This window comes from Procambarus clarkii, chromosome 84 (genome assembly GCF_040958095.1).
Source record: "Procambarus clarkii isolate CNS0578487 chromosome 84, FALCON_Pclarkii_2.0, whole genome shotgun sequence".
Taxonomy (NCBI): Eukaryota; Metazoa; Arthropoda; class Malacostraca; order Decapoda; family Cambaridae; genus Procambarus; species Procambarus clarkii.
This window is the reverse complement of record NC_091233.1, coordinates 21,851,634-21,875,122: the sequence shown is the minus strand read 5'-3', so window position 1 is coordinate 21,875,122 and position 23,489 is coordinate 21,851,634. Positions and strand designations below refer to the sequence as shown.

The 23,489-nt window shown below is 40.8% G+C and overlaps 1 protein-coding gene across 2 annotated transcripts in view; it reads right to left on the bottom strand.

The window, feature by feature from the left end:
- Positions 1-10,557: 10,557 nt before the first annotated feature.
- Positions 10,558-23,489, bottom strand: part of LOC123774893 (afadin- and alpha-actinin-binding protein B) — a 29,054-nt gene continuing 16,122 nt past the window's right edge. For both annotated transcript variants that reach the window (XM_045769583.2, XM_045769584.2), the window contains exons 10-13: positions 22,060-22,229; positions 20,028-20,123; positions 17,021-17,184; positions 10,558-11,534 (exon numbers count right to left, since the gene is read on the bottom strand). In XM_045769583.2, the coding sequence (XP_045625539.2) occupies positions 10,691-11,534; positions 17,021-17,184; positions 20,028-20,123; positions 22,060-22,229 (1,274 nt within the window). In that variant the 3' untranslated portion in view covers positions 10,558-10,690. The remainder of the gene's footprint in view (positions 11,535-17,020; positions 17,185-20,027; positions 20,124-22,059; positions 22,230-23,489) is intronic.

Below are 23,489 nucleotides of genomic sequence, written 5' to 3'. Positions count from 1 at the left end.
CTTGGCCTCAATCATTCTGTGGTTTCTTCTTAATCTAGCTTTTGAAACATTGTATAAATCTAAGCATTTTCTCTCTTGTTCATTGTAAATACATCAAATGAAGTGAGTTCATTTCATTCTTATGTAATTGCATAAATATTTTCATTCCAGGGCCTGGCTTATATCACAGCCGTTACATGTACTGTAATCTGTTTCAGAACGGTCACTTTCATCTTTTGAGTGTTAAGTAATTAGGCTGATGATATTCCAACTGTATAACCAACCAGTGTAAGTTGGAAGAACAGTCGAGCATTTTGTATGTGGTTGCGGTTGTGATGCAAGTCTGTTGATGCACTTGATGTCTGTGGTCACTGCAGCAGCTTTTATTGTTTGTTGATAAAATAATCTTACTCCTTCACTGCTGTAAAACCATTTTGCTAATAAAAGCCAACTTAAAACGTAAGATTTTTATTTTTTCGTCAGTGGGATTAAACTAAATGTAGCTATCCATCTTTCTGGACTTGGTCGTCTCCATTCTAAAATTCACTCGACTGGTACTTTTGAGCACACCCATTGTCTATTTCACATCAGTAAGGTTTTAGGAAAGTACAGGTCTTTAAACACATTCTTAAGGACTTGCCAGAGACGGTCTTTGTTGTTAAAGATTCAGCTACTCGGAACAAATGTTCCAAGTAGCACGGGCTATGGCGAGCCCGTAGTGGACTTGGCATACACAAAACACTCTTGTAAACAAACACCACCCTCTTTGTGTGTGGTTTGATAGAGGTCTGCGATATGACTGGCAGAAAGGCATACTCGTTCAATATTGGTCCTTGGGATCAACTGATGACGTTCATTACCAATTTTTTTTTTTTCAAAAACATTATCAGCCCCCAATCTCAATAAGGAAGGTGTGAAAAAGATCCACCATTTATATGTACAAATATTTAACATCCACTACTGACTTTAAAACCCAGTCACATATTCCAACTTGTTTCATTGTGGATGTTTAAAACATAGGAGAATTAGGTTCATGTTGACCCACTATAACCATTATTAATGATTCTCGTAAATTTTACAGTATTAGATGCATTGAAATTCGTTTGTCACTATTATATCCAGTACAATATTTTGTAAAGAGATAACATATAGGTACCAAATCCAAAGAGCATATGTGTAGAATGTTAAAATAATGTCACGTTGTTTTGTCTTTGGCAAGTGTTAAGCTAAATCTTTGAGTTGGGAAATTGGTTTATCAGAAAGTGTAAAGATACCCTTAAACAACCTGTGCTCTTTTTCATTAATTACTGAATGAATCCATAAACAACAACACTTATTAATGTACTGAAATATACATAATATTATAAATATGGAAACCAAGTACAGTACCTGTATATAAAGCAGTAGGCAGGAGGGAGCTTCACGCCTGCACAGGAAGCCAACCACCAAGTAATGTGGTGGAGGCTGACTCTATACACAGTTTGAAGTGTAGATATGATAGAGCCCTATAGGCTCAGGAACCTGTACACCAGTTGATTGACGGTTGAGAGGCGGGACCAAAGAGCCAGAGCTCAACCCCCGCAAGCATAATTACGTGAGTACAACCAGGTGAGTACCAAGTACCACTTGCACACCAGAACTCAAGTAACCAGTTCCACTTAGCCAAACTTCACTCACCAACACTTTGCTGACAGAGGACATGCTACTTTTGACCCCAGCCCATCACTAAGAATATGGTTTAATTTTTTTTTTTTTTTTTTGAGATATATACAAGAGTTGTTACATTCTTGTACAGCCACTAGTACGCGTAGCGTTTCGGGCAAGTCCTTAATCCTATGGTCCCTGGAATACGATCCCCTGCCGCGAAGAATCGTTTCACTAAATTATCGAATCGAATTACTAAATACTAGTACAGCAACAGGCATTCATCACTGTCTCATATATTGGTTAGTGTTCAAATAAAAGGTTTCCGTTGGGAGAGGTCACCAGTCATTCCAGCTGAGGACATTAAACTCAATGATGCGCAGGTTTAGAACCACCTGCTACAGCTGAAAGATGAGTTTAATTTTGTTAGTATCATTGTCTTGCGTGTACCGGAAGATGTATTGACAACACAACTTGGCTTGTGAACCAGTCATAAAGGACAATAACACCATATAATGAGTGACATTCTGAATGCAATTTGTTTGAATGCATGAATATTGTTCTAATTGTTTGAATTAAATTACAATGAACTAGAGAATTTGGAGAGAGATACTGTTGCATTAACTAATTCAATAACAAGTTGTTCGAGGTAAGTGCAGACAGTTGCCAGTCTTAATACTGGCAACAACTGGCCCTGCCAGGAATAAAACTACTATGGTGATCCTGTATACGAATATAGACCATTTTCGAATTACCATAGAAGGGGGTTTCTTGAAGAACCTTATCACTGATCACTGACTTTCTCACTGCCCTTATCATTGTTACTACTGTCATCAGTGAGTGTCCATAACCCTCTATGCTGATGACCATGCCATTTATCTCGGGGTCTTGACTTGTCAACTATACGCAAGACACTAAGCCTCCTTTGCAACAGAACTTTAACTTAAGCTTTAACATCTCCCTACACAAAATAGTTTTGATGAATTTCACTAAAAATAAGATCGGAGCACCTGCTTCCACCTTGACCTGCTCTTTCCTTACAAAGATATGGTTCAATTTCTCAGTATGACATGATAGACCCAAGACTTAACTGGACTCTACATTTAAAATCTTCATGAATAATCCTTTAAAACTATATCTTCTAGGTTCCTTCTAGCAACTTGTGCAGAGCAAACAGGTGTGTTGATATATATGTAGTAGGGAGGATCTGTTGATACAAATTGGTCTGCAGCCATTTCTAAACTAACCCTTGGTAGCTTCCTGGTACATGTTGGTTCTGGTACCAGACATTAATAAAACTACCAGGACCTAGTGTTCTCAACAGGCCTGGGGAACTTAGGGTTCCGAGATCAAATAAAAAGATTTATAGAAGCCTATGGGCAAATTATTGTTAAGGGTTAAGTACTAAAACAAAAGCACTTATCTTTAAGGGATATGTCAATCATATGACATTCTCTTAGTGGCAAGTGTTACTGTTGTAGGAGATGCCAACAAGCATCCCTTGGGTGTCTCAGCAGGTCTTGTGGATGCTTTATTAAGCATTGGGTATTATCAGATTGAGCACCCCATCATGAATAGAAGATAAAGGGGTGAACAAAGTGGTGATACATCACCATGCAAAAGTGAGATCACAAAACACATGGAATCAGCGTCTACATAACCCTGGGCAACATGAGTTCAGGACACAGCACTCCTGCCTCTCGCAATTGTTAGACCACTATGACTTGGCCATAGATTCCATGGAAGACAAGCAAAATGCTGATGTAATACAGATTTTATAAAAGCTTTTGACAAATGTAACCATGGTGTTATTGTACATAAAATGAATTACTGTACTGGCAAATTAGGGAGATTGATCTTTAACTTTCTAACAAATGGAACCCACTGTATAACAGTCAATAAAGTAAAATCTGAATCACCCACTGTGGTAAGTTCAGGCCCCCCCCCCCCAAGGTACCATGCCTGCTCTGGTACGTTTCCCTCATATCAGACATAGACAAGGATACAAACTATAGTCCTGTATCATCCTTTGCACTAGAATCTTCATGAGAGTAGGCAATATAGAGGATGCAGCAAACCTCCAATTGTATGTTAATCAAGTCTTTCACAAGGCCTCAGAAAATAACAATGTTTAATGATAAGAAGTTCCATTTACTGCACTATGGAAAAAACATGAAATAGTCAAACCACACTATTAAAAGAAAAAGCAATGCAAGATATTTAGGAGTAATCATGTTGGAAGACCTTACTTTTAAAGAACGCAACAAATTAGATGTTGAACTGCAAAAAATAAACATGTTGGATAAAAAGAACCTTTTAAACAAGAGATGTCACACCAATGATGCTTTTTAAGACACTAATGCTCTCTAGAGTGAAATATTGTTGCAAACTAACAGCCCCATTCAAAGCTGGAGGAATTACTGACCTGGAGTGTGTGTGCAAAGATCTCGTGCTGCTAGTTTCCACTCAAAACATCTAAATTATTGGGATCACTTAAAAATGAGAAATAAAATTGCATAAAATTTTTAATACTTTTAAGTAAAGTACTGTACATGGTAGTTCTATGATACAACTACAATGAAAATTTTACCTTGTAAGCCACTGCAATGATACGAAGAGTCTGGAGGTGTTACTACAATGATCTGATTAGGTTTTACATGTCCACTTTCTGCTGTCACAGGGTGGTGTGTCCTGTAACATACACGCCTTAGATCCCACCCATTACAAAGCCATTTTCAGGGTTGGTGCTTAGTAGGATCCAAAGCCTTATTACAGTGTGCTCAAAAGTATCATGCAGGCAGCGCCTGGGATAATTCAAATGTAGTATCCCTAAGTAGTTTAATAAAATTAAATGAGATACAGTAGAAGAGCTATCAGCAGCAAATGGAATATGACAGTTGCACATTTCCAAAGGAAATAACATACATAAATGTAGCAAAATTTCATTCAAGGTAAATAATAAGTTATATCATGACTATGGAACATAGATGTGAACAATACTGTTGCTAAGGCACATAATTGGACTACAAAACTCACTCAGTGCATTACATATACCGGTAAAGTACAAAATGTGACTAGACGGGAGAGACTAATTACAATACATAATATTGACTAGTGAAAGTACTATAATTATCACAAAAATGTAAGCCAGGAAAGCTATAAATTATAACAAGGTTACAGAATACCAATGTTTAAGAAGCACTAGAGATCATGTAGAATGCCAATACTGTATAAGAGCAGAAAGTCACAAGCACTGTCAAGTGATGGAGTCTGATTCAGCAAGGATTTTAGCAAAGGACAGGTGACTGGAAGCAAGGAAGGAATTATCAGAAGTAAGTAATTATCAAAAGAAGGCACCAAACCGGGAAGGCTATGTAGCACCGTCAAATGTGGGGAATAATCAGAGGACGCCAAATATCACCAAGGATGCCAAATACGAGAACAGAAATGCGCAAGGCGAACGATATCAAAAGTTTCCAATTCATCAAGAATTCTATCAAGGGACAAGTGACCGCAAGGAACAGTCGGAAGGCAAGACACACGCTCGTCCTGGAAGTCAAGACATTCAACTAGGATATGCACGAGTGTAAGAGGGACAATGCAATTTGGACAATAAGGAGCAGGGCGGCGCTCCATTAAGTGACCGTGAGTTAAGCGTGTATTATCAGAAGCACCAAGCCATTATGACTAAAGGCTTGGTGCTGGGAAGGAATCAGGATAAGGATTTGGGAAAGGACAGGGGGGGGGGGGGGGAGGAACATCAGGGAAGCAAAACTTGCAATCATTCAGCAAATTGGAACATTGTAAAAGTTGTGGTGCAGCTGTTAATGAAATAATGTAGGTCTCCCTTATATTAAATCCTTTCATGTTATTCTTGAGTGACCAATTCATGACCTAGTCAAGGAAATTTCCTCATTTCCTATTCCAATGACAGAAGGCGAATCACAGTTGCAGATCACATTATAAAAGCCAAGGAAGAAACCTATCTTGAAGTTATCTCGAGATGATTTCTGGGCTTAGCATCCTCGCAGCCCGGTCCTCGACCAGACCACCTCCTTGTTATAAGGCAAGTTGCCTAAGTGAGGAATTTGACTGTGAGATGGGACTTTTATGAATTCTTCAGCAAAGGCATCTAGGCCATTGCAGGCAATGCCAATATGATAGGCAACCCACCAAAATTTGGTTTTGCATTGTTGAGGACAAGAAGCCTGTTAAGCTTAAGCTTGTACCTGAATGAAGTTCTGGGAGTTCTACTTCCCAAGCCCAACTCTGAACCAGGCTCGACTTGCGAGAGCTTGGTCCAACAGGCTGTTGCTTGGAGCGGCCCGCAGTTCCGCTCATCGAGGAACCCCCTAGCACAACCTCTGTACTGACATTCTTCCGAGTTACAGTGCACAATTGCCTAATTCCCAGGCACCTATTTAATGCTAGGTGATTGTGAACTGTGTTACAGTACCTGCTAAAGATAAGATACAACCAATGTTGATTTTCTAGCACCACGGGATGAGAAGGGTTAAGAGACTTCGGAGCCATGAGAACACTGCAAGAGGCAACTACAATAACAAATGATCAACAATCGTTGGCATGTGGAATGTAACTGTCTCGGGGCATATAAAATTGCACGAGTTAGGTAAAGAACTGCACACATAATGAACATGAGATGCCCTAAATAGGCAGATGATGAATATTAACTCTAGAATTTTGCACTATTCTATCCTCATATACAAGTTGGTGTACATTCTGGGTTAAGGGTTGATGATGGATACTCTTTCTAGTACAGTTATACCTGCAATGCTAGTTCTTTTAGTAGAGAATTTAAAGCAGTGCTAGCTAGCTAGCCCAGGAAAAAAACATCAGCTACAAGCTTTCCTGAGGAAAAATGAAGAATCTACACCATAACACCACTTGTTTCTCTTTATTTACATCCACAGACAGCCATTACTGTATATCTATATCTGCTCCATATGTGTAAATCCCGACAATAATTTTTTAAATCGTTGCATGACAATGACCTCATTCCCCTAGTGTTCATGACTAACTGCATTTGTAACATTGAAATTGTAGCAGGATTTTTGTTCATGGGCCACGGTAAACTCCATTACATCCACATAGACCTATTATATTCATATTTGCATCAAACATGTAAAACCCAGACAATAATCATTTAAATAATCATATAACTGCATTACTCTGAGGATCATCAATAGATGATAATCGCCTCCTAAGAGTTAAACAATGCCCTGTAGGACCCATTAACATTGTCAATAAGAAGAGGAAGAAGTGATTCCAGTGTGAATTTTGAAGGTTCGGCTGGAGAGGAAGCTTTTAAAAAAAAATACAGTTGTGACAAATTGGATTAAAGACAAAATCAATGCCAAAAAGGATGGTCATGAAGAATTTACATGTAGAAGAAATTAGCATCGCAAATGTGACCTTCCAAATCCACTAAAATGCCAGTTGTACCGCAAAACCAAACTGGGAGTGAGAATGATACTTTTAAAATCACATAAGGTGCACATTAATTATATGTTCAAATATCTACAAGGCTCAACTGGTTAGGACAATGGAGCAAAAACCTCCAGGCAATGGGCCTTTTATTATATTTCTTAACCGATGGAAGAACTTTGTCACACGTCTTTGGGGATGGATTCAGTATCCCATCTCTGGGTATAAAGTAGAGTACAGTAGTTATCAAGAGAAAGTTCGAAATCGAATGCTATACTGTATAAGTAGTCTCTGATTATAAACACTATTCAATAAATACCCAGTGAAAGGTGTAGAGGAAGGCTGGGAAGATGGGTGGACATGATATATATGTATGTGGGAAGTGATTCCGAATAATTCAAAGGATATTGCAAGGAACATGGCATGATGGAAGCAATTTGTATGGAGTGAATGGACAGTATATGACACTTTTTTTATAAAGCACTGTATACAATTTGTATGGAGTGAATGTATATGACAATTTATATAAAGGATTGTATACCTGGTTGTACAAGGAAGTGGGTTGCTGATGAGGATGACTGGTGAGTGTGGAAGTGTGTGTTTAACTCTGGTGCTATGTATTGTATTATTTATGATAAATGGACGAGTAATAATTGTAATGTTTTATAATTAATATGTATAACCTTTTATTATGTTATTTGCTTTTTTTAGGCTGATGCCTCCACACACCATGAAAGTGGGAACAGTGGGTAATGGTACCATATTATAATTCCTGCTATCAGGGACAGAAAACCTGTATTTAGTTTTATCGAGGTCTTCCCTAGGCTACCTACTGACCTTCTACATGATGCAACCCACAATTGTTTAATCCCTGGAACTATCTACTTTACTGCTAGATGAATAGACGCATCAGGTGAAAGGAAACATGCCCAACCATACACAGAAATCACGATAGCGTGATGCATCAAATGAACAAATCCACAAGGGGGATTCGATTTATTTTATTATTTAACCATGTCCTGGCGCAGTCAACTAAGGCGCGTCTGGGATCATCCTGGACGTAGGTTCGAGCGCTCATCACGGCCCTTGTGGATATGCCCAACCATTTTTGTCCTGCCCTGGAGTTGAACCCGGGTCCCTTGCAAGAACCTTGCTTAGCCTATCATTTATGACAGACCAGCATGAAAGTTAACATTTGCTTGTTTGCACATATTATATACAAATCAATTACATTCTATACCGGCAGAGTGAACTGACCCAGGTATCTGGGTCAGATCCGGATATACTGTTGCTCGTAAGTATGAGAAAGTTATAGCATTTCTTGGGCAATAAGTTCTGCGTGATAGTATTCCTACATGATAGCTACAACAAATACTAAACAAAACACCATCATGCAGGTTTGATTTAAAACATGTCAGGGGCTTACAATGCCTGCTCTATACAGTACTCTTCATGTACAGCTCCCCTTCACTCCTCCTACTATATATCTCCCTTGTTTCCTCTATTTCCCATAACTGAAAAGCATATAAATTAAAGAACATGCAAATTAAGGTACAGCAGCTAACATAAAGCAATGTTCAGATGAACGAAGTATAGAGAAGTAAAAAATCTGAACACAGTAACCAAAATAAGACAAGATAGGTACAGAGCAGTGTGTGTGGATGTGAAGCAAATTACTGCTGCCAATGGAGATCGTCTATTACAGGGAAAAGTGTTTGATATTAAGAACAAGAGTTGATATTAGGAGACACATTCATCGGTGTCATTAAACTTGAAATTGGAGTATGACAAAACACGTTTGTTTTACAGTAATCTGAGCATTACCATGCTCGGATTACCGTGTTCCATTGTTGAACACTGTTTTAAACACTGCCACAACCTTCTCCATGTGCTACTGCTATATGAAAGTAGTTGAAGTAAAAGGTATGCGATTGCGCATTTCAGTGACCCTATAATTAAAGATTTTGTATTCCGTACAATGCATTCTCACAAAGTTCTAAGTAGAGACATATACCTATACAACAAAATGCAATCATGCATACATCTTCCAATATAAAAAAAAAAAAATTTTTTTTAATGCAAATGGTGGTTGCATTCTTGCATTGAAATGTGCGCTCCCAACAACTGAATTTATCTTAATCCAAACCTGTTGACAACAAATGTACACCAAACCTCAATGCATTCTGCTGAACTCTGTCAAAAGTATTTTAGAACAAGAATAGAAAACTGAACACAATGCAGGCATATGAGGGCGGCTGAAGAAAGCATCCCTGTCTCCCATGTCGGTATATCTTATAATATGACCAATATTATGAAGCATCCTTACACATCCAAGTGTTCTTCCTCTTCCCCACTCATGTGTTTGTGTGTGCACATAATTATGACTTAGGCACTTTTTTCAAGTAAATTAATATCACAGTGGACTGAGGATGCATCAAATGCTTGCCATTATTTTAGATACGTTCTCAATATAAACATGTTAATGTCTGGCTTAATTCTTTATAACATTGTGTCTAGTCTCCCGGTAACAGCCAAGGGGGCAGTGAGGGGGGGGGGGGGGAAACATTACAGAACATCAATCAAGATGAGAGAGTACCATTAAAAATGAGGTTCACAATATTATGTGATGTTTGGTGGGCAATAACATAAAAACTATATGAATACACATGCTAAAAGGGAGGTTTTAGTACAGTAATGTATAAGGCTGAATGTAATGATGGAATAAATGAAGATATCCGAAGAATATATGGTGTTAAGATGGCTACGGTCAATTTAGTAAAGGATGAAGTACAGTAAAGGTGTGATAAGGATATAAAGCATATACAGAGAATGAGTTTGAATACGGGTAATGTGTAGGGAAAAGGCTGAGAAGGAAAACAATACAAGGTGATTGGAATGAGAGAATATGTATGAAAAAGGTATCACCCCATGCACTAAGTGCTATAGTGGTGTCTACCACAACCTGTGTAGTCACCCCTACCGAGTGGAAGAATGTAATATACATAAAGGAATGGGTTGCATATTGTTGCTATAGAAACATTGTTTATCATATGCCTGAGCCTTGGAATAACTATTGTATCAGAAATCATGTTAAAATACAGTATTTACAAAATATTGTTATCAGTGACCAATCTGTAGGCTAGACCATTAATCCATCTACAGTACGTAGTAAGGATCAAACATATAATTCTCAAAAAAATTAAACAAAATGGCTAAATATAAACATACGAGAAGCACAAATATCCAACTGTCGAACACACACAAAACTACCAAATATAAATATACAAGTGATTGTAATAAATAGAAAACTATGAATTATAAGAGTGACTATGAGCACCAGTTTACACGCTGCTCAGTAAAATATATTCAAATGGAACTTGCAAGAATATCTTTCTCAAGTAAACATTCAAGCACCTCATGTAATGAAACTACTGCCTTCAAAATAAAACATTATTGCAAAGACTGATGCCCATATTGCATCATTATATTGTCTATTGTGTATGGGGGTATCCGGGTAATCCTGATAAGTACAATCTTGGTATAAGTACATCATCTCAGTCTAACTCACCTTATTTCCATTTAACTATTGCAATGTTATTTAACTACATTTTATCTATGGTAATTATGATTTATTAGATTTTTTTGATTTTGGTTTGTGCATTCTTTTCAGAAAATCTCCCGGAACGCCAACATCTCGACTCGCCCTCCTGCTTCCACGCAAACTCCCAGGAGCACTGTTGCAGAGTGAAAGAGTATTTCTCTGAGGTGGCTGTTGATGTGTGAGCTCTTCATAAGGTGGAGGAAGATCAACGAACGACTTTGAATCGTGTTCCTCTTGTCGTTGAGTGATCTTTGCCATTAAGTTCATGAGATCTGTTTCAAGGGTGTTGAGCGATTTATTGCCATCTTGGTCATTCGTATAAAAATCAATATTAAGAGTATCTTCATACTGATCTTCTTCGGAATATTTTCCATCTTTCCTGTTAATAGACATAGGTAATTTTTTGGTTAATTTTGTTGTCTTTGGGTTTACACCACAGTGAAACTTGTACTTTTGATAACCTGCAGATGAACCACTCACACATTCTTTATTGGCACTGTTGTGTGAATATTTATCACAAAAATTTGAATTCACAGTGCAAAGTAAGGCTGCTTCTCTTTGTGAAGGTTGGCTAATTAAATTACACTTGTTGCTTCCTTGGGCACCTTCCTTTGTTAAATCACCTCGGCTCTGACTTCTGCTCCTGTAAATTGGAGTGGATATACCCGACACGGATTTTCTATTTACTCTTTCCAAGGTGTGTGGCCGAGTGCGTAGAGGACAGACGCCACTGGACACGCCATTACCAAATGCTTGTGTTTCTACTTCCACTTGTCGGGGGAGAGATGGCGCCCTACTTGCTGGGGCAGACTTCTGATGGAAGACACATGAAGCCTTTCGACTTTGTGCATTACAGCAAACATCACTGAAAGCATTTATTTTATATAGTACAGTATATCGAAACTGAGTATGTTAGAAAATATGCATATATGCCAATATTAATGTTAAGTTATTAAAAACCATTCAGAATATGTACAAGGCAAATTGTTATGCATGCTAGAGGGTGTCAACAAAATCACAAATCAGGTAACAAATTACTGTATATAGACTATTTTGGGCACAATTTTGTATTTCTGAAAAAAAATTCTTTTTATTTTATTTTAGGAGACAAACCTGATAAAAAACAGCATTTAATGCAATGAAGTGCCTCTTTCTTGGGAGGGGTAGTGACAGGGGGGGGGGGGGGGGAGACCTCAATGGCCCCCCTGTTGCTAGCCACACTGAGATAGCTCCTTACTATTAATGCACATCAGTAATTAAAAGCCTACCACTGGAGTTACTGGCTCCCATGTCAACAAACTCATTGGCCCGAGCCAAACACAAGCCCACCAACTCACCATGCAGGTAGGGAGGAGCCCAGGGAGTCACTGAGACTCCACAGAAAGAGGCATTTCATTACTCTCAATGCAGGTTTTGAAGGGGGGGGGGTGCTCCTTGTTGCTAACAACAGAGGAAGCTAAAATGGAAGCCAACAAAGGCACAGGAGACCAGAAGACCAAACCCCCCAAAAGGGAAGATGCTCAAATCAATCAGTCAAATCCGGATGCACTACAGCCTGAATGAACTATAAATCAGTAACCTAAGGACCCCTTTGGAAGCCAACCATCTCATTCTTTGCCAGAAAGGAGAAAGCTGCAAATGAAGAAACTGGTCAAACAGGAAGACTACACACTAAAGGATCTGAAACAAATACACCCCACCAGAGAAACAGTAGGCTACGGAACTCTGGCAGGAAGCAACGGCACAACTGTCTTTGCTGCCAACATGGAAGGAGCAATCCCCAGAAAAGGCTGAGCTACACCCATAGCCAATCACAGCCCAGACTCTGAAACCCTCAGATATCCCTGAGCCCAGCGCAAAGCAGGGTTGAATGATACAAAAGAGGTCTGGCAAACCATGCCAGCCAGTGGAAGGAAGCGGTGGGGTGAGCATAAATCCGGTTTTGGGGCAACCACTTGAGCACTAAGTGGCAAACAACAAAATCCAAAACACAACCCCAAAGTGGCTGATATCTGTGAAGCCTTGTCAATACAAAATAAAACAAAGAGCATCAACAGATGGAGGCTCCAGCTTAGAAACCCAACAAACTCAAACATCACAAGCTCAGGGTAATACCCTTGGTGCATCATTCAATAATGATCCACATCAAAGACCTACAAGGGCTTGCTAGGGCCTAAGTTAAACACCAAGCAGGACACCCAGGTACTATTGATGTTCGCTGAAAAGAAATGACATCAAGTGCAGCTCTGAGGTAAAACTTTGCTACAAAGGGCAACTCAGTGGTGTGCTATATGGACAAGTGTTCAGACCCTAGTGCATGCCTTTAAATGATCAACCCAAGAAAGCCCTCATCCTAAGAGTTTCACAGAGGCATCACAGATCTTTGTACTACTCAGCACGAGGCACCCTCCTCAGGAGGATGACCTCTCAGGAACGAACACTCCCCCACACACCAACGAAGTAACCCTTTTATTGCAGGGGAGGCAACACCAGCAAGCACCTGGGAAAAGGCAGCTTTAAATACATGCAGCTCAAGGTGAATTGTTGCCAAGTCCACAAATGAGGCATACACACACATGGGGAGCAAATGCTAAAGATTTGAATGATACAAAAGCAAATGCCCTTCCCACACCCCCAGCACCACAGAAAAATAATTTGAGACTCAAAGAACTGGCAACTCAATGGAGCAGTCAGTAGTGGCTGACATCAGGCAAATGACTTGAAGGTGTGTTGACATGAGAGCCAGTACCTCCAGTAATGCTGCCACAACACTGGCTGAATTGTGGGATTTTCTTTTATTTTCATTTATTATTTTTACTCATTTTTGACCTTGCTCTTGTCTGTTTTGCTTTGCTTCTTTCCGAAGGCTTGATTTCTCGTAGAGGGTGTATCCCCTGCTCTCTGGTTTTAACCTCAGGTTCCCAGTAGACTTTTAATGACTCGCAAGGGCTGATGTGACTAGCAACAGGGTACCACTGTTCGACCCTTCAGGAAAGGCCTTTTCAATGGAGGAAAAAATTCAACAAACCATTTTTACTCACCACAATTTTTATTCACCATTGTAGAGACAAGGTCTTATCAAGTAACTTTGAAACTGGCTTAAGGGGGCGTTTTTAAAGATTTTTGGTTACATTATGTACAGAACTAAATATATTAATACATACAAAAACTCTGTGTAAGACTAAATGTCTGTTTATCAGTCTCTGTGAATCTGTTTGCCATTCTTAATCTCTGGGCTTTAACTTCTACTGGCAATTTGCTTTTCACGATTTTATTGAATAGGTCATATTTTCTTTTAGATGTGTCTTCTATCCCTTTCTCAAAGCTTCTTTCTGCCTCCCTTCTCACTGCTGTGTAGTTGTTTCATGCTTATTTATATTGCTGGTATGTTTGAGGGTTAGACCTCTTCCTGTAATGAGTCCATTTTTGTTTCTTTTGTTTTCTTGCCCTTAACACTTTAGCGCTTTGGGCAAGCGAGCATTTCTTCTACTCTAATGGTTTTGGACGTTCCGCGGGAGGTTATCTTGAGATGATTTCGGGGCTTTAGTGTCCCCGCGGCCCGGTCCTCGACCAGGCCTCCACCCCCAGGAAGCAGCCCATGACAGCTGACTAACAAACACCCAGGTACCTATTTTACTGCTAGGTAACAGGGGCATAGGGTGAAAGAAACTCTGCTCATTGTTTCTCGCCGGCACCTGGGATCGAACCCGGGACCACAGGATCACAAGTCCAGCGTGCTGTCCGCTCGGCCGACCGGAGCTCGCGGTAATACTGAAAAGTGTATACTCTTTTCAACTTTGTCACCTTATCCTAGGTTTTCCAATTTGATATCCATGTGTTTCCAATAGAATTCTCTAGACGATTAAATGCACGTGAAGCCCAGCTTACCACTGCAGCAAACAGAAAGTGAGAGAAAGTTACCCGAGAGCCCGCAAGAGCGATAAAATGTGTACACTCTTTTCACTTTGGTCACCTCAATTTTCGTCCTAGGTCTTTCATTTTGGTATCAATGTGTTCGCAATAAACTTCCCAACAAGAGTATATGCATATAATGTCAAAAACTGTGGCGCGCTCCACCCGCTGATGTGATGAATGCAGGTGATGAGAGCAGGGTGGAGCACAGGGCCGTCAATTAGAGAGGACGGTAATACTGAAAAGTGTATACTCTTTTCAACTTTGTCATCTCAATTCTCATCCTAGGTTTTCCAATTTGATATCAATGTGTTCGCAATAGAATTCTCCACACGATTAAATGCATATGAAGTCCGAAAGCCCAGCGTATCACCCGCACAAAACAGAGAAATTGAGAGCAAGTTACCTGGGAGCTCGGTAACTTGGCTGGAGAGAATAAGTGCTGTCTTCCTATGAAAAAAAGTGTGAGGTGCTGTGAAGGAAAGAACTGACACAGAAAAATTTTGTTTGTACAGTACTATCTACCTGTATTGTATATGGTTTATAAGTATGAGTGTTCATAGGTCAGACATTTATATCTCAGGGACCTTTTGTATTTATATATTAAAAATCTCTTCCCAACAGTAAAAGCAACTTACTATTATTCATAGTCTTCTCGAAGATCCTTGTCCTTTTTTAGAATCACTAAAATAAGAGAAAAAATAAGCAAGATTTTTAGTATACAAACATTAACCCTTAAAGATTATTAGTTAATATCCCAACTTACAAACTGTGCATGAAACTAAAATCAGTTAAATGTTGTATTATTAACTCTTACTACAGTTAATAAAGTACTGTACACTGTGAAACACACAAATTATAACATGCTCACACAAAAATCAGACCAAGTTTATGAAAAGTGCCTATGTAAGCAGATCATTCTACCACTCCTTGATAAGTGATCCACTGTGTATTAAGAATCACGTAACTTGAGACAAAATGACATTGGCCACTAATGCCTTAGGGGATCTTAATATAAGTTACTGCAGGATTACATATGGTGCACTGGAAGTCACTTGAGATGGTATCAATTCAGCCAGTAATGACAGTCGGGTCTATTTACAGGTATAAACTAAAAACCCCGAGTCCACCCCTCATGAAGTTACCTGTGTACTACCTTATTTATTCTGGCAGGGAAGAAGCTTCAGGCCTTTGGTCCTGTCTTTCAACCTTCCACTTACTGGTGTGAAGAATCCAAACCTGTCATATCTACTTCTGTAGCTGTAAATGAGGTCTGCCTCCGCCAATACCACCAGTACACTTTTTAGTGCATTTAAATTAATTCACTTCTCCGACACTGAAAAAATTATGTCTAATGTCCATGTGGGTTTTTGGCTATTTAGTATCCACCAGTGTTCATTTGTTTATGTACCATCTATGCCTTGCCTTGCCTATGCCTATGCCTTGTATGTCCTTGCCTGCCCCCTCTCTCTTCCAGAGAATTTTATATTTTGATCATGTATTCCTCATTTCTTCTCTCTTCCAATACAAAAGTGTCTGCATTCGCAACCTAAGTTTAATAGAAGCTGTATAAGCAGACCATTGCAATGGAAAGTTAAATGTAGCTATCCACTAACAACACTCCTTCCATTCCCTTGGGTGAAATCAACAGGGTAAATGCCAAAACCAATACTGATGCCTCTCTGTCACTAACTCCAGTTGATATTCTGCCATCATACACCACATGGTTCTCTCTCACCCTACATGCCTCGGCACAAGCAATGACTAAGTGACAAAACCTAGACCACCTCGACCAGATACAGGTAAACTGGGCTGCTGCCCTTAACCACAGTAAAAAGTAGAACCCCTGAAGCCAGATTATCAACTTCTATAAAGGAGAGAGCAACTCTTGTGCACATCTCTCCACAAACTATGATAAAGCCTAAACCAGTAGGGTGCACAGTAAGACTGTCTTTGACTCTTTATAGAAAAGGGAACAGATAATTGAAGCCGATGAATGAGCAACATGAACCAATGTTGCTCACTGGATTGGTATCTTCTCCAGTGACTCCCTCACACTTGATGCAGCATTGTATGGAAAGATTCCTGTGGTACCGATGCTGTATATCATCCTGCCTGACTATGGTGCATGCTTCATGACACACAGTAATTACCCGAGTGTAGTTACAGGATGAGAGCTACAATCATGGTGTCCCATCTGCCCTATAATCTTTGTCATATGACATTTTAAAACAACTAATGGTTTTGGCATCCACCACCTTCTTGCTTAAATTGTTTTATTCATCTACAACTCTGCAAGAGAGAACTACAGTGTACGGTAGAATGAGCGAGCTCGGCAATAACTCGGCATTTTAGACCACTACAAACTACATATCAAAACTTATGTTAAAACAAGTCAAAATTAGTATTACAGTATTTCTACAACAATTAAGGACTTACTGCTGCTGCTGTTTTGGCAGGCTAGTGGGGCCCAAAATAACTGGCGAGTCGTGAGCAAAAGTGACAGTGCCACGTGGTGGGGTAATGTTCGGCACAGCTACTATTCGCTGCAGAGAGTCAAACGCATCGCCAATACTCCCACTTGATAGACTACCACTGCTGTCCTAATAAAAGAAAATATAACAGTCTAGTATAAAATGGTTTACAAATAGCACATGCTTGATAAATACAGGGTTCCCAAAATTACATTTCATAGTACTGTACTGTACTGTAGTGAAATATAATTATTTCTGTTGTCTGGGAACAGGAAGCCTGTACTTATTGAAATCTCCCCTTGAGCCAACTACTGACCTTCCCCCAGGATGCAACCCACAACAGTTGCCTATCTCCCAAGTACCCAGTTATTGCTAATTGAACAGAGGCCTCATGTGAATGGAAATGTGTCCGACCATTTCTGTCCCGCCTGCCTGGGGAGCGAATCCAAGATTCTTGACTGAGTTAAAAACGTATATTGCTATACTACTGGACCAAACAAGTGGTCTTCAGTGTAAGGAAGTCTCCTGAAAAAAAAAAGAATTCATGTAATGTTCCTCTGATTTATTAATATTTAATATAAATACAGGGAGTCCCCCAACTATGAATGAGTTACATTCCGAAAAGGTGTTCATAAAACATTTATTCGGAACATGGAACAAGCTTTCCCATAGGAGTACAGTAATGCTATAAATGGGGCATGTGTTCCCGGACCACCAAAAATCATCACAAAATAAACATTTTGGGACATGTAATATTAAAAAACACAGCATATAGTACTGTATTATTTATCTTGAATGATGGGGCTATCCTGCTTGTCAACATTGGGTGTTTTTGAAGAGTGAAGGGATCTTATTACATGAATTTATAAATGGAAATACAGATGTACTGTAATAATAGTCAGCCATTTGTAATGCAACTAATAATAGTCAGCCATTTGTAATGTGTTGCATGAATAAACCCTTCCCACCCTCCCTCCACCAACAACACACTGGTCTGACCCCATCCCACCAACACAGAAAACACAATCTGGTCCTGTTCAAATCGTGTGATTTTGTGGGTCACTGAGGACTTGTGAGAGGTGCCACTCTCTATGTTATCTTTTAGCTGCACTACTCCCAGGAAGACAACCGACACTCACCCACCCACTCACATATGGAAATAGACAAAATTGATAAGTAAGAATTCTTGAGACCTCGAAACTTCAAGAACAAGAGGTCGTAGATTTAAGCTAACTAAACAAAGCTCCTGAAGAAACATAACAAAATTCACTTTTGCAGAGTGGTAAATGGTGGAACAAGCGAGGTAACCTCCAAAGGATACCTGATCAACCAGGCTATAATTCATATGTCAGGCTGCAAGCAGCCACGTCCAACAGCCTGGTTGACCAGTCCAGCAACGAGGAGGCCTGGTCGTCGATCGGGCCGCGGGGACGCTAAGCCCCAAACACATCTCAAGGTAACCTCAAGGTATGGTGGAGGCCAAAACCGTCAGTAGTTTCAAAGTATTACACGACAGTACTGGAAAGACAGGAATGAGTGTACCGCTCATCCGGTAACTACACTTAGGTAATTACCCACACCATTCCCAACATATACACACACACAGACACCAAAGAGCCAGAGCTCAACCCCCGCAAGCACAATTAGGTGAGTACACACACACACACACACACACACACACACACACACACACAATCGAAGGGCATGTGTTCGATTCTCGGCCGAGGATACCTCCAACATACCTTGAGGTTACCTTGAGATAATTTCGGAGCTTGGTGTCCCCACGGTCCGGTCGTCGACCGGGCCGCAAGGATGCTGAGCTCCGAAAACATCTCGGGGTAACCTCAGGGTATGGTGGAGGCCAAAACCGTTAGTAGTTTCAAAGTATTATATGACAGTACTGGGAAGACCAGAATGAGTGTACTGCTCATCCGGTAACTACACTTAGGTAATTACCCACCACTCCCGACACACACACACTCACACACACAATCGAAGGGACTGGGTTCGATTCTCGGTCGAGGTAAAAACAAATGGGCAGTTTCTTTCACCTTGATGCCCCTATTCATCTAGCAGTAAATAGATACCTGGGAGTTAGACAGCTGCTACGGGTTGCTCCCTGGGGATGTGTGACAAAAAGGAGGCCTGGTCAAGGACCAGGCCGCAGGGACGCCAAGCCACGAAATCATATATAACTGAAGAAGTGCAGTTATACCCCCCCTGTAGTTCTGATGAAGATGAACGAGTGCAGTTATACCCCTTGTAGTTCTGATGAAGATGAACGAGTGCAGTTATACCCCCCCTGTAGTTCTGATGAAGATGAACGAGTGCAGTTATACCCCCTGTAGTTCTGATGAAGATGAACGAGTGCAGTTATACCCCCTGTAGTTCTGATGAAGATGAACGAGTGCAGTTATACCCCCTGTAGTTCTGATGAAGATGAACGAGTGCAGTTATACCCCCCCTGTAGTTCTGATGAAGATGAATGAGTGCAGTTATACCCCCCCTGTAGTTCTGATGAAGATGAATGAGTGCAGTTATACCCCCTGTAGTTCTGATGAAGATGAATGAGTGCAGTTATACCCCCTGTAGTTCTGATGAAGATGAACGAGTGCAGTTATACCCCCTGTAGTTCTGATGAAGATGAATGAGTGCAGTTATACCCCCCCTGTAGTTCTGATGAAGATGAACGAGTGCAGTTATACCCCCTGTAGTTCTGATGAAGATGAACGAGTGCAGTTATACCCCCTGTAGTTCTGATGAAGATGAATGAGTGCAGTTATACCCCCTGTAGTTCTGATGAAGATGAATGAGTGCAGTTATACCCCCTGTAGTTCTGATGAAGATGAACGAGTGCAGTTATACCCCCTGTAGTTCTGATGAAGATGAATGAGTGCAGTTATACCCCCTGTAGTTCTGATGAAGATGAACGAGTGCAGTAATACCTATGTTGAACTGAAATAGCCACTTACCGTGGCATCAACACACGTGTCGTTCAGTGTTGACGGCAACTCCTGCAGAAACTGTCTTCTCAGCAGTTCCACCTTCTCAGCCTCAAATGCTGCCCTCTGGGAGGAATTAAACTCTCTTAATTTACAACAATGGAACAACAAATATGTCTCAAAATATTATATCAAGTGCTAATTGTAATCATAATACTTTCACATTATTTTTCATACATATCCATACTACAGTATATACTGTACCAGAATTGATTATACTGTACCATTGATTGTATCAATGCCTTCAATCCTTCCAACATCAGTTTTATTAAATAATTTAAAAATTTGTATGTTTATTAAGGATTGAGATACTTCCCTCCTATTGTGCAGTTCAATGCCTGTTTCTAAGCTATCTCATTTGGGTATTCCCTAAGGTGGGATCCCCTGTGTACAGGTCAGGAACATGTACAGTAGTCAGGCAGGACCACCATACTACACCGGCTCGGAGAACAGTACAAAAACGTTTCTCCCCAGGAGTATTAAGGTGCTAGGGAGCCACTGCATTCAGTGACTGTTATTGTGACTCTAAACTACTGTACTTCTTCTTGAGTTTAGTTCATTGGCCAATGTGTTTTGTTTTTTTTCCACAATCTGCAAATATGGCTGATAGTTTATCTATGAATGCTAGGCGCCTGACAGCTGGGTGGACAGCGCCTCAGATTCGTAGTCCTGAGGTTCTGGGTTCTATCCCCGGTGGAGGCGGAGACAAATGGGCAAAATGTTTCTTTCACCCTGATGCCCATGTTACCTAGCAGTAAATAGGTACCTGGGAGTTAGACAGCTGCTACGGGCTGCTTCCTGGGAGGTGTGTAACAAAAAGGAGGCCTGGTCGAGGACCGGGCCACAGGGACGCTAAGCCCCCATAATCCTCTCAAGATAACCTCAAGATAGGCTATTTGCCTCAGACATGTCTCTTATCACGTTGGTTAGATTTGCCCATATAGGTCTGTCATTGTAAAATATCCAGTATATTTCTCATCTGTTTGCATAGTGTTGCCGTAATAGCATAAACAAGTGTGTAGCTAAATCTGCACAGCTCAAGTGAAATCTTTTGTTACAAATGCTACCTAATATGCCTACAATGTTCCTGTGGTCTGTGGCAGTTTTAAAACATCTGCCACAGACCACACGAAATTGTAAAACATCTGCCACAGACGGGAGCCGGTCGGCCGAGCGGACAGCACACTGGACTTGTGATCCTGTGGTCCTGGGTTCGATCCCAGGCGCCGGCGAGAAACAATGGGCAGAGTTTCTTGCACCCTATGCCCCTGTTACCTAGCAGTAAAATAGGTACCTGGGTGTTAGTCAGCTGTCACGGGCTGCTTCCTGGGGGTGGAGGCCTGGTCGAGGACCGGGCCGCGGGGACACTAAAGCCCCAAAATCATCTCAAGATAACCTCAAGACCACAACAAATTGTAAAACATATGCCACAGACCACAACAAATTGTAAAACATCTGCCACAGACCACAACAAATTGTAAAACATATGCCACAGACCACACCAAATTGTAAAACATATGCCACAGACCACAACAAATTGTAAAACATATGCCACAGACCACAACAAATTGTAAAACATCTGCCACAGACCACACCAAATTGTAAAACATCTGCCACAGACCACACCAAATTTTAAAACATCTGCCACAGACCACAATAAATTGTAAAACATCTGCCACAGACCACACCAAATTTTAAAACATCTGCCACAGACCACAATAAACTGTAAAACATCTGCCACAGACCACAATAAATTGTTAATCATCTGCCACAGACCACACCAAATTTTAAAACATCTGCCACAGACCACAATAAACTGTAAAACATCTGCCACAGACCACAATAAATTGTTAATCATCTGCCACAGACCACACCAAATTTTAAAACATCTGCCACAGACACAATAAACTGTAAAACATCTGCCACAGACCACAATAAATTGTAAAACATCTGCCACATACCACCACCTTGTTAGTTACTGCTACAATCATTTACTACTCACTTCTCTGTTGAGTCTGATGGTAGCTTCTGTGAAGGAGTGTCGCTCCTGTTGCAGCAATTTCCTCTCTGCTGCCACCTCCTGCCTGGCCCTCTCCAGAGTCGCTCTCTCTTCTACGCACCTGCTGTCTGCTAGAAACGACAACTCTTTTTCTTGGTCTCTGGTGCCCTCATCTGTTAAAATCATTGACGAGTTAACTAAAAAATAAATATGAATTCACTTATACCATTTCTTTCCTTATTATAATATATTGCATCCTTTGTTGCTATAATAGCACATACAGCAAGGCAGAATTTGAAACAGATTGAGTGTGTAGCGAGTAGATTATCCCAATAATATACTCGCTCCATTGTTATATAGAAGTATACAGAAGTACACAGGTGATACTTTGGTGTGAGTTGAGCGCACTGAGCGTCGGTACAGTATCTCGCAAGTGTCTGCTCTAGACCACACTTGAAAGTAGACTCTGGTTAGTGTTTGCTATTCTGCTGCTTATATGCTTGGGCAACACCTCACCGTGTTATACTATACTATATATATATAGTATCTAAGTGTCTGTGTTTATTTGTCACCATACTTTACGTAACAATAGAACCGTTACATTGGTGACCCCAGAGAGTTTCGACGACACCCAGCCACGATGGACTACAACATGGACTCTCACTGGACCTCCACTGCTGCTGCTTGCTGTGGACCGCAGCCACCTGTCATGGAACGTTGCCAACACCCTTGCCATAGCTATGATTTTCATCGCGATCATCTCTGCATTTTCATCTACTACGGCTTGCTGCTCCACGATCACTACTCACTCATCTGGCAGCTTCATCAGTAACTACATAATGGGTGATCTACAGCCTGTCCTGCCGACTCTCCGTCGCTACCAGGGCACTGCTTGTTCTACAGGGGCGCCCACGAAAACTGCTCTTTCGTCAGATTCATCTACACGTTCACTGCATTCTGATACTCTGCCGACTCAAGCACTTTGCGCAGTACAGGACTTACAGCTTGCGTTTCCGACTCTTCGTCGCCTCCAGGACAATTCAGCTCTAGCAGTGATTACCTCGTTGTCCTAACTACGTGCCTACATTACCTCCTAATGTCCTGGTGCCCGAGCCCATCCGCCCCGGATCTAAATGCTCCACCAGCGACCCAAGGACGCAACAATTATGCACATTCTTCTCTCCTGCTACACCGAGCTTGTCCACACACTGCCTACATCTTTTGGTACCAGACTACAATTTCCACAGTCAACAATGTAGTACTCGGCATGTACAGTCCTAATCAACCCAAGACGCTACAGCTTCGACACAGAGCAGACAGCAGACTACGACCGCATCGAGCCGCCACGCTCTCGCTCCCCGAGTTTAGACACTCACAATTCTCAATCGAGCCGCCACGCTCTCCCACATAGAGCTCCACGACTCCGGCCTCAC